The sequence below is a fragment of the Corvus moneduloides genome, chromosome Z (assembly GCF_009650955.1).
Source record: "Corvus moneduloides isolate bCorMon1 chromosome Z, bCorMon1.pri, whole genome shotgun sequence".
Classification (NCBI taxonomy): Eukaryota; Metazoa; Chordata; class Aves; order Passeriformes; family Corvidae; genus Corvus; species Corvus moneduloides.
In genome coordinates, this window is record NC_045511.1 from 68514004 (window position 1) to 68527804 (window position 13801).

General features: G+C 42.6%; 2 protein-coding genes across 6 annotated transcripts in view; both read left to right on the forward strand.

The window, feature by feature from the left end:
- Window positions 1-13541, forward strand: part of MCC (MCC regulator of WNT signaling pathway) — a 186785-nt gene extending 173244 nt beyond the window's left edge. For all 5 annotated transcript variants that reach the window (XM_032096158.1, XM_032096159.1, XM_032096161.1 and 2 more), the window contains 2 exons: window positions 8754-8876; window positions 9917-13541. In XM_032096158.1, coding sequence (XP_031952049.1) covers window positions 8754-8876; window positions 9917-10097 — 304 coding nt within the window. In that variant the 3' untranslated portion in view covers window positions 10098-13541. The remainder of the gene's footprint in view (window positions 1-8753; window positions 8877-9916) is intronic.
- LOC116437867 (T-cell activation Rho GTPase-activating protein-like) overlaps window positions 1-13801 on the forward strand; it is a 633784-nt gene that overhangs the window by 340640 nt on the left and 279343 nt on the right. The gene's annotated exons all lie outside the window — the stretch shown is intronic.

The window sequence follows — 13801 nt, forward strand, 5'->3', positions numbered from 1 at the left end:
GTTTGAGTATAGTCATGAAACGGGGTTTGCTGACAGCACAGAGAAAACAACTTTGCTTTATGTACTAGGCCTTAAATTGATTAGCATGGATTTCCAGCCAAGGGCCTCGCAAGTACAGTTTGTCAGGCAGAAATGGAGAGGAAAAATAATCGGATTAAACTGTACATAAATTGTGAAGGCTCTCTGTGTAATGGAAATACGATGGTACTAAATGTGATTGCTGCTGCCAGTGGGGCTCAAGCACAGTTCCCGCAAGCTGTGTGGGCAGGGTATTTTTCTCCCTAATCAGTGTACCAGCCAAATCAGGCTGAATGGTTAGCCCTTCTTGCCCTAAAGTCTTGTCTCTGCAAGTCAGTTGAAGGTCTATCTAGCACATGGAAAAAGCTTACTGCAACCTGTTTAGCCACAGCTGTCTAAAAAATACCAGCAGTCCCTAACTGCTGTTCTGGGTAAATGGGCTCTCAAATATCAGAATGACATTTATACCATCACAAATCCACAAAAGAGTTCTAATAATGATCAAAAGTCCTTTTTCCTCTGCAGGTGTATCCCACTCACCTGCCAAAGTAGGACCAGAATACAAAATTAAAAGTGTTTGTCCCAATAGCTGTGTTTGCTTAGGGGTGAGGGGAAGATGTGAAACAAGTGCATATCATGGCAGTATTTAAATGCCAATGTTCAGTAGTGTTTTCAGGCTGAAACACTGTTTCAATGGTGTTTCAAGGTTACAATTCGTTCATGAATCCAGCAATTGGTCCTACCTGTTGTTTCTCCCGACAGTAGACACTGGTGCAGGGGACAGCAAGCTGCAAGGATAGGGGCAAAAATCCATTTGTTTTTGAGCCTGTTTGTCAGAGCATGTGATACCAATCAGCAGCCCTGCTTCCTGTCCCCTCCTCATCCTGTCATTACAGAGATTAAAGTTCTGGCTGCTTCCCCCTCTACTACTTTCCAATTCTGTCCTTCTGTTGCTGTTAAATTGTCAGGTTCTTCTCAGTTAATTGAAACAGAGTGAAACCCAAGTAAAACAGCATGACATAGTTACGGTTTGGGTTTTGGTGTAGTTTGGAAGCATTTATTTGCTCAGTCTGCAAATGGTCGTGCAGCAGAACAGTCTCATCCACAGAGCCAGGCTAGCTTCTCTCTGCAGATGTGGATTTTTTTGTAAATCTGGAATCCAGCAGTGTGTTGTGAAGCTTTTGTTGGTAGTGCCCATCACCAGAAATTCAAGGCAGAAGCAGTTCTTCATCTATTGTGTCATAACGTACTTGTTCTACATCAGCTCAGGATTTCCTGTGTAGTGCTCAGCATTAAAACCCATCTTTTTACAGAATTCAGTTTTCTTTTACATGGTCGCTATGCTAACTTGAAGAAACGTAAATTACCTCTGCTGTTAAAGTTATATCTAGCTTAACTGATTTCTGGTATTGCAGGCTAAGCTCACTAATTTAGAGACACATCCTGTTCCAGCAAACAGTAATGTAAACACTTTCTGCCAGAGCCTTTAACAGTTTTATTTTCCCCTCTCTCTTTTCTTGATGGAATGATGAAGTGCTTTAATGGACACGAAGCCTCTTCTTTCTTGAGTTTGACACATCCATAAACAAGCTTCTTGGCAGTAAATACCTTATTCTTGTGAGGGCAGAAACGTGTTCTCAGCAGCCTCATGGCCTGGTGCTGACACCTTGATGATTGTGCCAGAGGCCAGTTTTGTGAGACAAGATCTGGTTGAATACCCCAAAATCAGACACGTGACACAGTCTCCTAGGGGAGACCTTAAAACAGTCTCTTCTTGCTGGTTTGTTCTGCTCTGCTGGGGCAGGGGAGTGAGAGCTGTACATGATGAGTTTGTAACTTAGTATGCACATATCAGGTTATGCATTAATGCAGGTAAATGCATTAGAGGTGGCAGGAAGGAGCTAGTAGTAATTCCATCCTGCTTTACGAGGGTTATGATAACGGTGATAGAACTGATCGTTTCTTCTGCTGAGTTCTTTCATTTTGTGAAAAATGGCCAAGCTGGAAAGCCTGAAACTTCTCCCTCTCCCTAGGCCCTGCTACAAATGCTTTGATTGTTGAGGTCCTCCTGTGGTCTCTCCTTGTATTTCCAGCTGCTGATACCTTTTCTGTCTACATAGGATTGTATTTTATTCATGTATTTAGAGAATCATTTATAAATAATTTAAATACTTGGTCAGGAGGGGTCTAGCAGTACTAGGCATGGACCATGGCAGGCAAAACACTTTGTAACTAGACTGACTGTTCAGACCTCAGCTGCATCATCATTTGGCACAAAATTATGATCCTTGATGGCTGTGCAGGGTTACATGAATTGCATCAGTCTAGACATGTTTCAGTATACCCCTCACAAAAGCGTGACTTTCTATCTGGCAGCACTACAAAGGAGCTTTATATTTACCATGCCTGATGTCTTCTAAGCTGAGAGATAACATAGTGAGTGATGCTACTAATTGTGAAGTTGCTTCGGAGAGAGGAAATGAGCAGTAATCAGTAGGGTTGGCAAACAGGTCTTTAAATGTTAACAAAAAGTACGTTTTGCACAGAGCTGTGGTCCCACCTCTCTGGAGTAGAAGCTGCAGGTATTTCTAGTAGGACATAAAAAATGCATTCTGTTGCAGTAACTTCCTTGTGTCTGTTGAGACAGAGCAATGTTTGTTGCAGTCTTAGGTCCTTATCCCTGTCTGAAGACCGCAACCATGTTTTGTGCCAAAAATTCTGTTCAGAGAGCAAACATTTCAGTAGAAAGCTGGGCCAAGGCATGGCAGTGACTGTTTCCTGACACAGTGTCAGTGAGAGAGAAATCAAGCCACCTTCCTTTATTTTGAATTTCCATAAACTTCATGTGATGGCATCTTAGCTTGGCACGTTTTCAAGGGCCGACCTTTGTTTCATGATGATAGGTGTCAGTAAAAGCATCACTGAAATTCAGGCCTATCCTGAGCATCAGGCTGTCTCAGAAACGGAAATAGAAAGGTCTAGAACACGTCATACTATAATCATTCAGATTTGAAATTACTCTTTAGACTTCTACTGATTTGTAAAAGCCTCTTCTTTTTTGACCAAGGTACAGGGCAAACATGCAGTAGGTAAAAGGGGGCGGGGAGGGAGGCAGGGGTTTGTGTTCTGGACCTACTGATGCATCCTCAGCTGCTTTCTGTCAGTGTTTGCATATTTCTGTTCTCCAGTTATCACATCAATGAAATGAGGAAATCAGCGACTCTGAGGCAGTTGAAAGCCAGACACTAGCATGGACTACAGTCATTGCAAGTTTCAGAGACATCTTTTTTTTGTGACTGTGCAATATCCTGCTGTGTTTTCCCCTTGGCTGCCTGGGGGCTTCGGGAGGTATGGCCTATCTCTGGAAATCCCTCTGGAGAGTCCCATGAGAGAAACCTTCTCACAAGAAGAGAAGTGACTCATGCTGATATCAGGGACAGATTCCTTAGAAGCAGCTTGAGTAACTATTCTTACCATATGTTTTACAGACAACCATAATTTGTCTTTTTCTCCATTTTTTACATGGAGCAAGTAGTTCTTCTTACCACCATGTGGTTATCTGAACTGCTAAGCTGCTGTGCACTTGGATATAATCATCACAGGGAGCTCCAAATAGCTCCAGGTCTGGAGAGCTTCCAGGCTGGGCTGGCAAAGCTGGGTGGGAGGTTTGAGCAGTGAGTGTGGCAGGCATGCTGCTGCCTCCTCCAGGGCTGTTCTCCCTTTTTTCTGCCAGTATGTTGTTTCCAGGACCACACCTGGCCTGTCTCCCCGCTGCAGGTGGTGTAACACATGCCTGTGGTACTGTCTGGTTTTTGAGATCTGTTCTGAACATCTTGACAATCAGCAAAAAAATCAGTACAGTATTTTACACTAGCAAAGTGGTTTTTAAAGCACCCTCTGTCACCTCTGCAGTCAGGAAAGGCCTCCTGTGCACAGGTAGCTGGCAGCACAGGTGGTGCTTCAGCAGGTGAGCCAGGAAGGCATGGCACTGGAGGACGGTGGCTCTCTTGGCATTTGTGTAGTGTTGCTTTGTTGCCTCTTTAAAACATTTATTACATTCTGGTTGTTTTCCTTAGCAGGCCAAGCCAGACCAGTGAGGCAAGCATGCATTTGAATTAGCTTGGGGATTCTGCATGCCAGCCTGATGTAAGATGTTAAACTGCTGATGAAAAGAAAATTTATCTGCATTCCTTTTAAATGTCCAGCTGTTATCTCCTGAGAGGAGTCCAGATCCCTAGGAAAAAACAATCATGTGTCACCCTGTTCAACTGGAAAAGTCAGAGGGGAGTGAGGGATGGTGCCAGGCTCACTACAGCAGGAGGGTATCAGGGGAGGAGTGGAGTGTGGGATGTGCCTTCCCTTCAAAGCAGGGGTCCCGAAGATAGCTACAGACCATGCAGGAGGTGCCTTCCCTCCCTCCCCTTCCCCACCCCCAGTGGCCTGGGGCTGCCCTGCTGGCATGGATAGCTCTGCCAGGGATCTTCGTGCCTTTGTCCCCCTGGGCTAGCTGCTCCTGGTGCTGCTGTGTCAGGGCTTTGAGCCTGCTGAGCTGAACCTGGTCATACCACTCCTCAGGGGAATGCAGGATTTGAAGGGATCTGCCTGTAGCAGATCTCTTCTGATGGGTAAGAGGATGTGCCTTAGGGATGGCAAGACTCCTCTGCCTGGCTGTGGGAAAGGTTCTCACCTCTTCATTTGGAGACAACTCATTGTTCCCCTTTTGCTTCAGATTTGGCAAGAGCTGTGGTGCTCTTGACCCCAGGGCAGAGGGGTGGTAGCTGGTGCTTTCATAAGAAGGGGAGTTAGCTGGTTGCACTCCAAGCCAGGGGCAGAAAAATCAACTTCTGTGTGCCAGAGAAGAGCAGCTTCCTGTTTGCAGCACCGGGGAATTTTCAATGAAATCAGCAAGAGCAGGAAAATCCAGGAAGACTTCTAGAAGCACATGAAACCTGAACATGTCTGGAAAAGCCCAGACTGCAGGGAAAATATAAAGGTGCTCATGACCTTGCTTACATTACTATGTGCCAAACATGGTGTGTGTGGAGGCCAAATTCACATAAACACAGTTTCCTTTATGGCCCTGGCAGAATTCCCCACTCTCTGAACTGGTAGCATTGAAACCAGAGAACACCAGTTAGCCCCTTCCTATTCAGCCATCCTGAAACAAAAAGCCCTTGAAAACCACTATGCAACTGCCCACTGAGTGTTTTGATTGTGAAAATACCAAACAAAAGCCTTTATTACCAGCATATTAGGCATTTCACTGAAAATAGTGTTTTTAGCAGATGTTGTAGGCTGTAGGCCTTTGAATACACTCATTCTGAGCTTTTCCCTGGGAAGGGAGCAGTCAGGGATTTCCCCATCTGACTCCTCAGCAGCAGAGAGCCCTTGTGCTGAAGGGAGCCAATGCCCCCAGATCATAGACTCGTTCCCTCTTCTGGGAATACTTGCTCATTCTCTCTGTACACATGAAGTGTTGTGGCTGTGTTTTCTGAAGCTGCAACTTGCAGTAGCCACTTGGAGGAGGAACTGTTGGGATAAAAATCTCTGTTGACTTCTGCAGTCCAATAGACTTGTGAGTCAGGGGCTCACAGAAGCTGTGTTCTCTGAAAAATACTTGCTTCTCCTTTCCTCTTCACATCAAAATACATAGATAAATGCTTTCTTGGGATACACTGAGGTCCATAGTACTGCCCTGGGGCACAATAGCTGAGTTTGGTGTGTATGCTTCCATGGGAGTTTGGACCTCAGACTGGAAGACTGGCAGCAGCAGGCTGTGCCTTTATCAGTAGGATGTTCCGTGTATCTGTCACATCACACGCAGTTCCATCCCTGGTTTGCAACTCTGGCGTGCTCTCATTGTGGACACATGCTTCATATGCAAGATTGAAAATACTCTGCCATATTAAGCCTGTAGTGGCTGATTTTCCACATCCTGCAGTCAGGAAAGTACTGTGGTGCTGGAAATCCCCTTAGGACAGCACCTCAGGATTCAGTACCACTCCTGTTCACTGCCTAACTAAGCGATCAGTTTTGAAGAGAAATAAGTAAGGACAACTCTTTCTGACCAAACTGAGGTGATCAGTGATAGAAACTGAGGGAAGCAGGAGTCAGCATTGCGAGGCTTGGGGTTCTTACTAGCCCGTGAGGTACAGGTCTGAGCTCTCTCATCTGCTACTCAAACAGAAGATGCAGCACTCTGGGGGAAACCTTACATGTTTTTAGTGTGTAATAGTCATTAACCAAGTGCATTTTCATTTCCCCAGAGTAAACCAAGATGTTTGCTCTGCCTTTGCTGTTGCTGCTGTGTCTGGCTACTCAGGTGTGACTTGTTCTATGAAATGTCTCCTGAAGTGAGGATATTTAAATAGGCAGTTTTAAAATTAGGAACAGGTGTAAAGGTAGATCTCTATGGATTGTTTTTTCAGATTTTTTGGGACATTTCAGCACATGCAATCAAACCAGCAATTGTTTTCCATGAGATTAAGGTTGAGTAGGTATTATCTAGTGCTGTTTCACTGACTTCAAGACATCATGAAAAGCCAAAAGAAATACATGTATTTTACTGGTGCCAATGTAAATTTGAGTCATCTATAGATTAGAAGTATTACCCACTGTTTCCTATTTGGCTAGAATGTTCAGAACTGGCATCTCAAAAGATCTTTAAGTAGCTTAAACAGGGTGCTTACCACTCCGTTGGCTCTGTGTCTTTGACAAGCAGCAAGACAAGGATGTTGTAGACCAAATGTAAAGAAATACAGCTCAGGCTGAACAGGGCTGGTTGAAAGGTGTGTGTGAAAAACAGACAAAAGGTGATATCATTGTTTTATCGGGTAACAGTCACCATAGCAACCAAACTTTACCACGCATGAAGAGTTCCTCAAAGTCTTTCCACTGTGTTTCTTTTCCACGCAGCTCTTATTACAGCAGTTGTGTGAAGGACCTCAGCTGCAGTGAACTGTGGCTCTACTGGGCTCTTTCCCGTGAGACTGTGTGCAGTGTTTTCACAGCTATACCTTTTCTTGCGCATGATGTCAAATCAGCCTCATGTGGTTTTGAGATTTCTCTGCCCATCCAAACACTGTGGATGTTTATTCTACTGGATTTGCTGTTCACCCTAGGTCATCGTGCTGGGAATGGTGCTACTGAGCCTTCCCCAGAGCCCCTGGCAGTGGCAACCTTTGGAGCAGAGAAGTACCAAATTTACCCTACTCTGTTCTGGCTCATCAGTAATGCAACAAATGCATTAGGTCTGGCCACTGCCACGTCTCTTTCTTGTTTATGTTCTGGGTCTTTTTCTTCCCGTTTTCACTGCAGAACACAGATTTTGGCTGTAGACTGTGCTGAGCATTTCTGACGGCTGAGATAGGCTATAAAAATTAAGATTTACATTTGGGGTGGATGGCAGTGAACTTTTAACTGAGAGGAGAAGGATTGTGTTACTGGAAAGCAGAGAGCATGTTCCTTCGATGAAAGGACATACAAAGAATACCGATGATCCTTCATCAACAAGGGCCCTCTTACGTCCTTTTTAATCTGGCTGGTAAACCAACGCCTGAGTGTGTTGGGATAGACTGCTAACTTGGAATATTTCCCTGGCTGACTTTGTGAAAGCCCTTCCGTTGCTGCTGGAGCCAGCGCTGTCCTTCTCTCCGGTGATAAAAGCCTGCCGTACCCAGGTCTTCCTGGGAACTGCAGGCTGCTGAGCTGGGATTTCAGGAGGATCTGTGTGGTCTCTGCAGAGCTGGGGAAGCTTTCGCAAACTTCAGGGTATTCATTCCCGTTGGGCTTATATGGGAGCTGGCAGTCGTCTCATTATTGAGATGAAAACAAGTGTACTCATGTAGTAGCACTGCAACGAAGCAGGAGGGAGAGCTGGATCACTGCAAAGTGGTTGTAGGCAGCAAAGCACAGACTCCATGTAAACACACAAAGTTCCCAAGTGTAAGGTTTGATGCTGCAAAATCTATGTTCCAGTTGAGCCCAGCCCCACGTCATTCTTAAAACACTTTTTTTTTTTTCTTTTCCCCCCCTTCTTCCAAATCTTACTTTTTTTTTTTCCTCTGGGCTATCTATGCTGAGAGTTTGGGTCACAGAGAAAAGCTCCTGCAACGGTCCCGTGTGTGTAGGAGTGGGCTGAGCAGGCAGCAGGCATCAGCCATCAGCTCTGCAACAGGGAGCTCCACAGGAAGAAGCACCTGCCCTATGCCACATGCTTACCTGGGAAATGCTTTTTAAACCCAGCTTAATCCCCAAGCTGTAATGCTTGCTCCTGCCCAGAATTTCTGTCTTGTTCACTTTTTCTTTCTCTCATAGACATACTTGTAATGTGAAAATATTGTAAGGTACCTTATTTCCATTTTGTCACACTTCATGTAATTAGCTTTTGGTGCAGAGTTGATAAGTAAGTACTGATAACTATATTAGCATTTTGTGTATCTTTGTGCTTATTTCTTAGTGTGATTCAATGCATTACAAGACCATGATCTGCCAGAGAAGTTTGTTTACTCTTTTATCTGCTCTGTCTCCGATCTTGAATTCTAAAATGGTGAATGTTACAAATACCAATTGGAAAAGTTTAATGTTAAGAACTACCTCCTGTATTATCCTAGTAGTAGTATGGAAAATATTTTCAGCATGTCAACCCAGCACAAGACAACTACTGATGCACTTCCAAGCTGAAAGGTTATTTCTGTTTTGAAAATAGTTTTCTACCTCTTTTTGTCCTGATCCAGGGAGAAGAAACTGAAAGCAAGAGTGCAGGAGTTAGTAAGTGCTTTGGAGAGACTCACAAAGAGCAGTGAAATCAGACATCAGCAGTCTGCAGAATTTGTTAATGACCTTAAAAGGGCAAACAGGTAAAAGATCTACCAGCAGATGGATGCACCACTGATTTTTTCTTCGCTGTGTTCTTGCAAAGCATTGTAATAGTCCCCTTAGCTTAATGAGAAGTTTCTGGATCCTCACATTCCATCCATATGTTGACACTCTAGGGTTATCGTTAAGAGATGGGAGAGGCATAAACCTCCCATGTAGGCCACTGGCAACTACATAGTTTCAAACAGAAAGCAGGGAAATAGGTTAATCTTAAGGGAGTTACTACTAGTGATTGCACAATTTAAAAAGGAAACAAAAGAAAATATTTATGAATCTGTTACTCTGTTTGAAACTGCTCCCTTTTCTTTGGCTTCAGCCTCTTCATTAATAACCTGTCTTGGATAATCACACCTAAGTTCTGTTGCTCACTCAGGGCATTTTACTTGCACTGTGTTTGGATGGCCTAGGACCATGGTGCAAGGCAGCTGCCTTTTGTGCAAGCAGCCTGTCATTCACAATGTAGTTTTCCTTAACGTATATTTGAAAGCCTTTGTGGTGAGAAGCAGCACCCTTCTCGAGCTTTCCAACACAGTCAAGGCAGAGGCACAGAAGCTACTCAGCAGCTAGCAAATTAGCACAAGATGCCATCCTCCAAATGTAAATCTGTATTTTTAAAGTAAAAAATGCAAAATCAGTTCTGGGTTTTCTAAGCCGATTCTGGCCATGCAATGTTTTTATAAATCATGTTTAATGTTGTGGTATCTTGACTCACAAACAGTGCTATGAGAGGTCATCAACAGCAACCTCCATTTGCCTCTTTGAACCATGTTTTGTTTTCTTTACCAGTTTATTGGTAAAGGTGTGTACTTTCCCCAGGAAAGACACGGACATTAGCATTCATCTGGGTTTGGATCAAAAGGTTTGGATCTAATCCATTTTAAAGCACTGGTTAATTTTGGGAAGGTGATCAGTACCCAACCTTTGGAGTTCCTTGAAGGTGGGGCTTTGGGGTAGATTTTTTGTAGCACTTGCTCTGAACAAGCCAGTTTGAATTACCTTGTATGCCTTGTGTTTTTAACAGCAACTTGGTAGCAGCTTATGAAAAAGCAAAGAAAAAGCATCAAAATAAGCTGAAGAAACTGGAATCACAAATGATGGCCATGGTGGAGAGACATGAAACCCAAGTAAGAATGCTCAAACAAAGAATAGCTTTACTGGAAGAAGAGAACTCCAGACCACACACCAATGAAACTTCACTTTAAATGCATCTCTTTAAAGGATGTTTAGTGCCATTACAACTTACTTTCTTTTGGAGGTTGACTTTTAGGTAGCTTCAAATGCTAAAAGCTCTGATTGTCAATGTTGACAAAACTTAAAAGCACCTGCTCTGGGATCCCAGAGAGGTGTCATGGGGATAATAAAAATGTTAACCTTAAGGACTGTTTCATAATGTAAAATGGCAGTGCCTGAATCATGCTACAATTGTCTACATTGTGTTGTTATGTCTGTATTCATACAGCTTCGCGTCCATTTTATCGATGTCCTGTGAGTGACAGTGTCACATAGCAGAACAATTCATGTTAAAGGTTTTCATTTGGGTAGTTTGGAGATCATATGAGAGTTTTCCCAGTCCTGGAGCTCCCTCTGCTCACAAGTCCATACTGTAGCCTCAAGACTTGCTGTTGTGGTTATACCACCAAACAGGCAGCTGCACAGTGGGGAGATGACAGGCTGGCTGGCTTTTTTTTTGCACCCTGCTTGCAGTTCTGCTGCTCACAGTGCAGATCAGGTAGGAGAACTCCTGTTGATTTGGGAAAAAACCAAGAAAGCGTAGTTGCATCTCTGAAAATTATGATAAAGGTGTATCTCTTACAGTGTGTAAGAGGGCCAAAGGCTGTGGGTTTCACCATGCCACACAGCCTGTGCCAAGAATGGGTAAGAAATTACAGGAGACCTCTTGGTACTCACATTGCATGGTGTTTGCAACTACTTAGTAAAAAAATTTGGTTTTTCTTGCTATATACACTATATCCAAGGTTTTCCTTAAGAAGCTGGGCCATTTTCGTCATGTGTATTGTGCTTATTACAGCTTACTGTGATCAAGAGGTAGAATGTCTTCTTTTGATACTTTTTTTTTTTGACCAAAAAAGGTACTTATAAGGAATGTACCTGTTTAATATTGAATACACAGGCACAAAACTAGAAATGTGTAGATGTATGGATATCCAGCCACAAACAGAATGTGAATGGTGAAGTCTTACAGCTTCTTAGGTTAGTTTTTGTTACTGCTAACATTCTCTTGTTAAAATCACATATTACTGTATTATCAAACTGACTGAAGTGCAAATTTTGGCTTGTTAGGTTAATGAACATTAAGCAACTTATGGGGATCAGGTTGATTTCTGTAGGGGTCCAAATACAGGAGTCTGCCATAGCACCTGTTATATTCAGAATTTGCTTATTTTTGACAGAGTATGTAAAACAGCTTTATGTGTGTTTTAAAAAGCCAAGGTAGAGTTCCTTCACTGTGTTAGCTTGCTGCTGTGTTATGCCTCTGCTTTGCATTTTCCAGGCTGATTTCCAGTGAATCTGATTTCAGGAGATGTTTATCCTTTTTGCTTTACACATTGAGAGTTGCACCTCAAGTTTTTTACTAGCGTATTTAGAGTTATGATAACTTCTCTCATTTATTCCTCCCATTACTAGTACTAAGGAAATACTTTTAGAGGACTTTTTTTTGCCCACTGTTGGGTTAGGTCAAGCAGACAACACAGTTGTGGGAATTTGTGTTCAGAATATGGCACTGTTATTAAGTCTTGGTTACGTCTGGAACTGTAGCAGGTTGATTTTCACATCTCTTACTAGTGTAGCTGCTGTTGTCTTCTATCCTTAGTCATTCCTACTTCTCTGGAGTCTGATACATCATCCACAAAGCCAGCATCACATGTGATTGATTGCAACAGCAAATTAAAACAATGCTGATTTCAAAATTTTTAGGTAGTGATGTTCTGGTTTTGATCAGTCCTCTTTCTCAAAATAATTGCACTTCTTAATTTATAATGTGAATAGAAATTTTTGCAAATGAGTCTCTTGAGGAAGGAGGCACATTGATTTCTTCTGTCTTTGTGGTTCTGCTTAGCATCTCTTTATGATGTTTCACTTTTTTGGCCCAATTTTCTGACCCCCAGGAGGATGGTGGTTTGCCATCAGCTTCGGTGGTAGCTGAGCACACTCGTTCTGAAGAAACACAAAGAAAAGTGTCCACCTTGTGCTGTGGCAAAAATGCAGTTACACTTTTGTCTTGGGCATCTGCAGCACCCATGTCACATGAGGTCACCTCAAATTCCATGTGAAATACCTTTCACTGAAGAGGACCAGAAACCACTACTGCACTGGGCTGCCTCTTAGGCTTTTTTTTTTTCTCCCCCTATCTAGAATAATAGAATCACAGAATGGTTTGGCTTGGAAGGGACCTTAAAAAGCATCTTGTTACAACCCCCTTCTCTGGGCAGGGACATCATTCACTGGATGAGGTTGCTCCAAGCCCTATCCAACCTGAACTTGAACACTTTCAGGGATGGGGCAGCCACAACTTTTCTGGGTAACCTGTGCCAGTGCCTCAGCACCCTCACAGTAAAGAGTTTCTTCCATAAAAAAAAATCAGATACTCTTACACAGAGGCATAAAAAGCTGCATCCTCAGTGCCTTTTTCCAGGCCCAACAATTTGCTGATTCTGTTTCACTATATGTAGCATGTATCTTCCCTGCCAACTATGTTCTAGAAGTTCTTCAGAATAAATTACAAATCATGAGTAAATGTAAACCACTCCCATTTTTTTCCCTAAAAGGGTTGTAGATGAAAAAGCAGCACTGGTACCATCCAGGCTCAGCAGTAGCCATATTTTGCCAGACCACCAGTTCAGTTATTTGCCTCAGCAAGCAGCTATTGCATCATTGGTTGGCATATTGGAAAAGATCAACAGGAAAGTGGTCACAGGTTTAATGTTATTGTGAAAACTGTTCAAAAGTGATAACCAGCTGCAGCTCCAGTGTACCCCATTAAAATGGCACCAACCCTCAGAAAAAATGCCAAAAAAACCCAAACTCCTTTCATGCAACTCTGAAGTAGCAGCACACCAGAAACCTGAGTGTTTATCAGTTACAACAGTTACAGCAACTTAAGTCTCTTAACACTTGTTGCAGAAATAATAAATTTGCAAAGCAGGAAAGAGGTGGTTCTTGCCAACCTAACTCCATTCATGAATTAATGATTGGACTTTTTAAAATTTTCTTAAGTCACCAGAGTGCATGAAACTTTGTATTTCACAGAGTGCTCAGAAAAAACATTTGCTTTTTTTCTAATTCTGTGACATTTAAATCTTCACCAGCTTGAATGTACTGTTAGCTATTGCAAAGCACATGTGACTAAGTTTGCATTCATGTCATGTTCTACTGGTTTTATTAGAATTTTCTCCTCCTTTAATACTACACCATGAATTGTAACTTTAGAAACTTTTCACCTTACTGAATTAGCTTTAAATGTTTGCTATCTTTTAGTTTCCTAGCAGCTGTAAAATAGCTATTTTGTGTTCATTTGATATAGAATTGTAAAAACTGCATTTATTTATACAGAGGCATTTATAATACTTATTTTACAAATGTTCTTATATTCTGAATAAATTTCTAATGCTGTTGCTTTGCCTTGGGAGTTGTTTCACCATGGCTTGTCACCTTACCGTTGAATGGGACAACCTTGGCACAAAGGTATCTCATTTCCAAGAAAAGTTACTGAGGGAGATAGTTTGACATTGTCAGGAAAGTTCACATGGTAGAGCCATGAAAAGTTAAGAACTCAGATCCAGCCACAGGTTTTAGCTGGGCTCAAGAACATCAGTACTTCTTCCCACAAACCCTCTACAGCTTCAATGAACACTTTATAGAAATGGAAGGGCACATGTGAAACTGT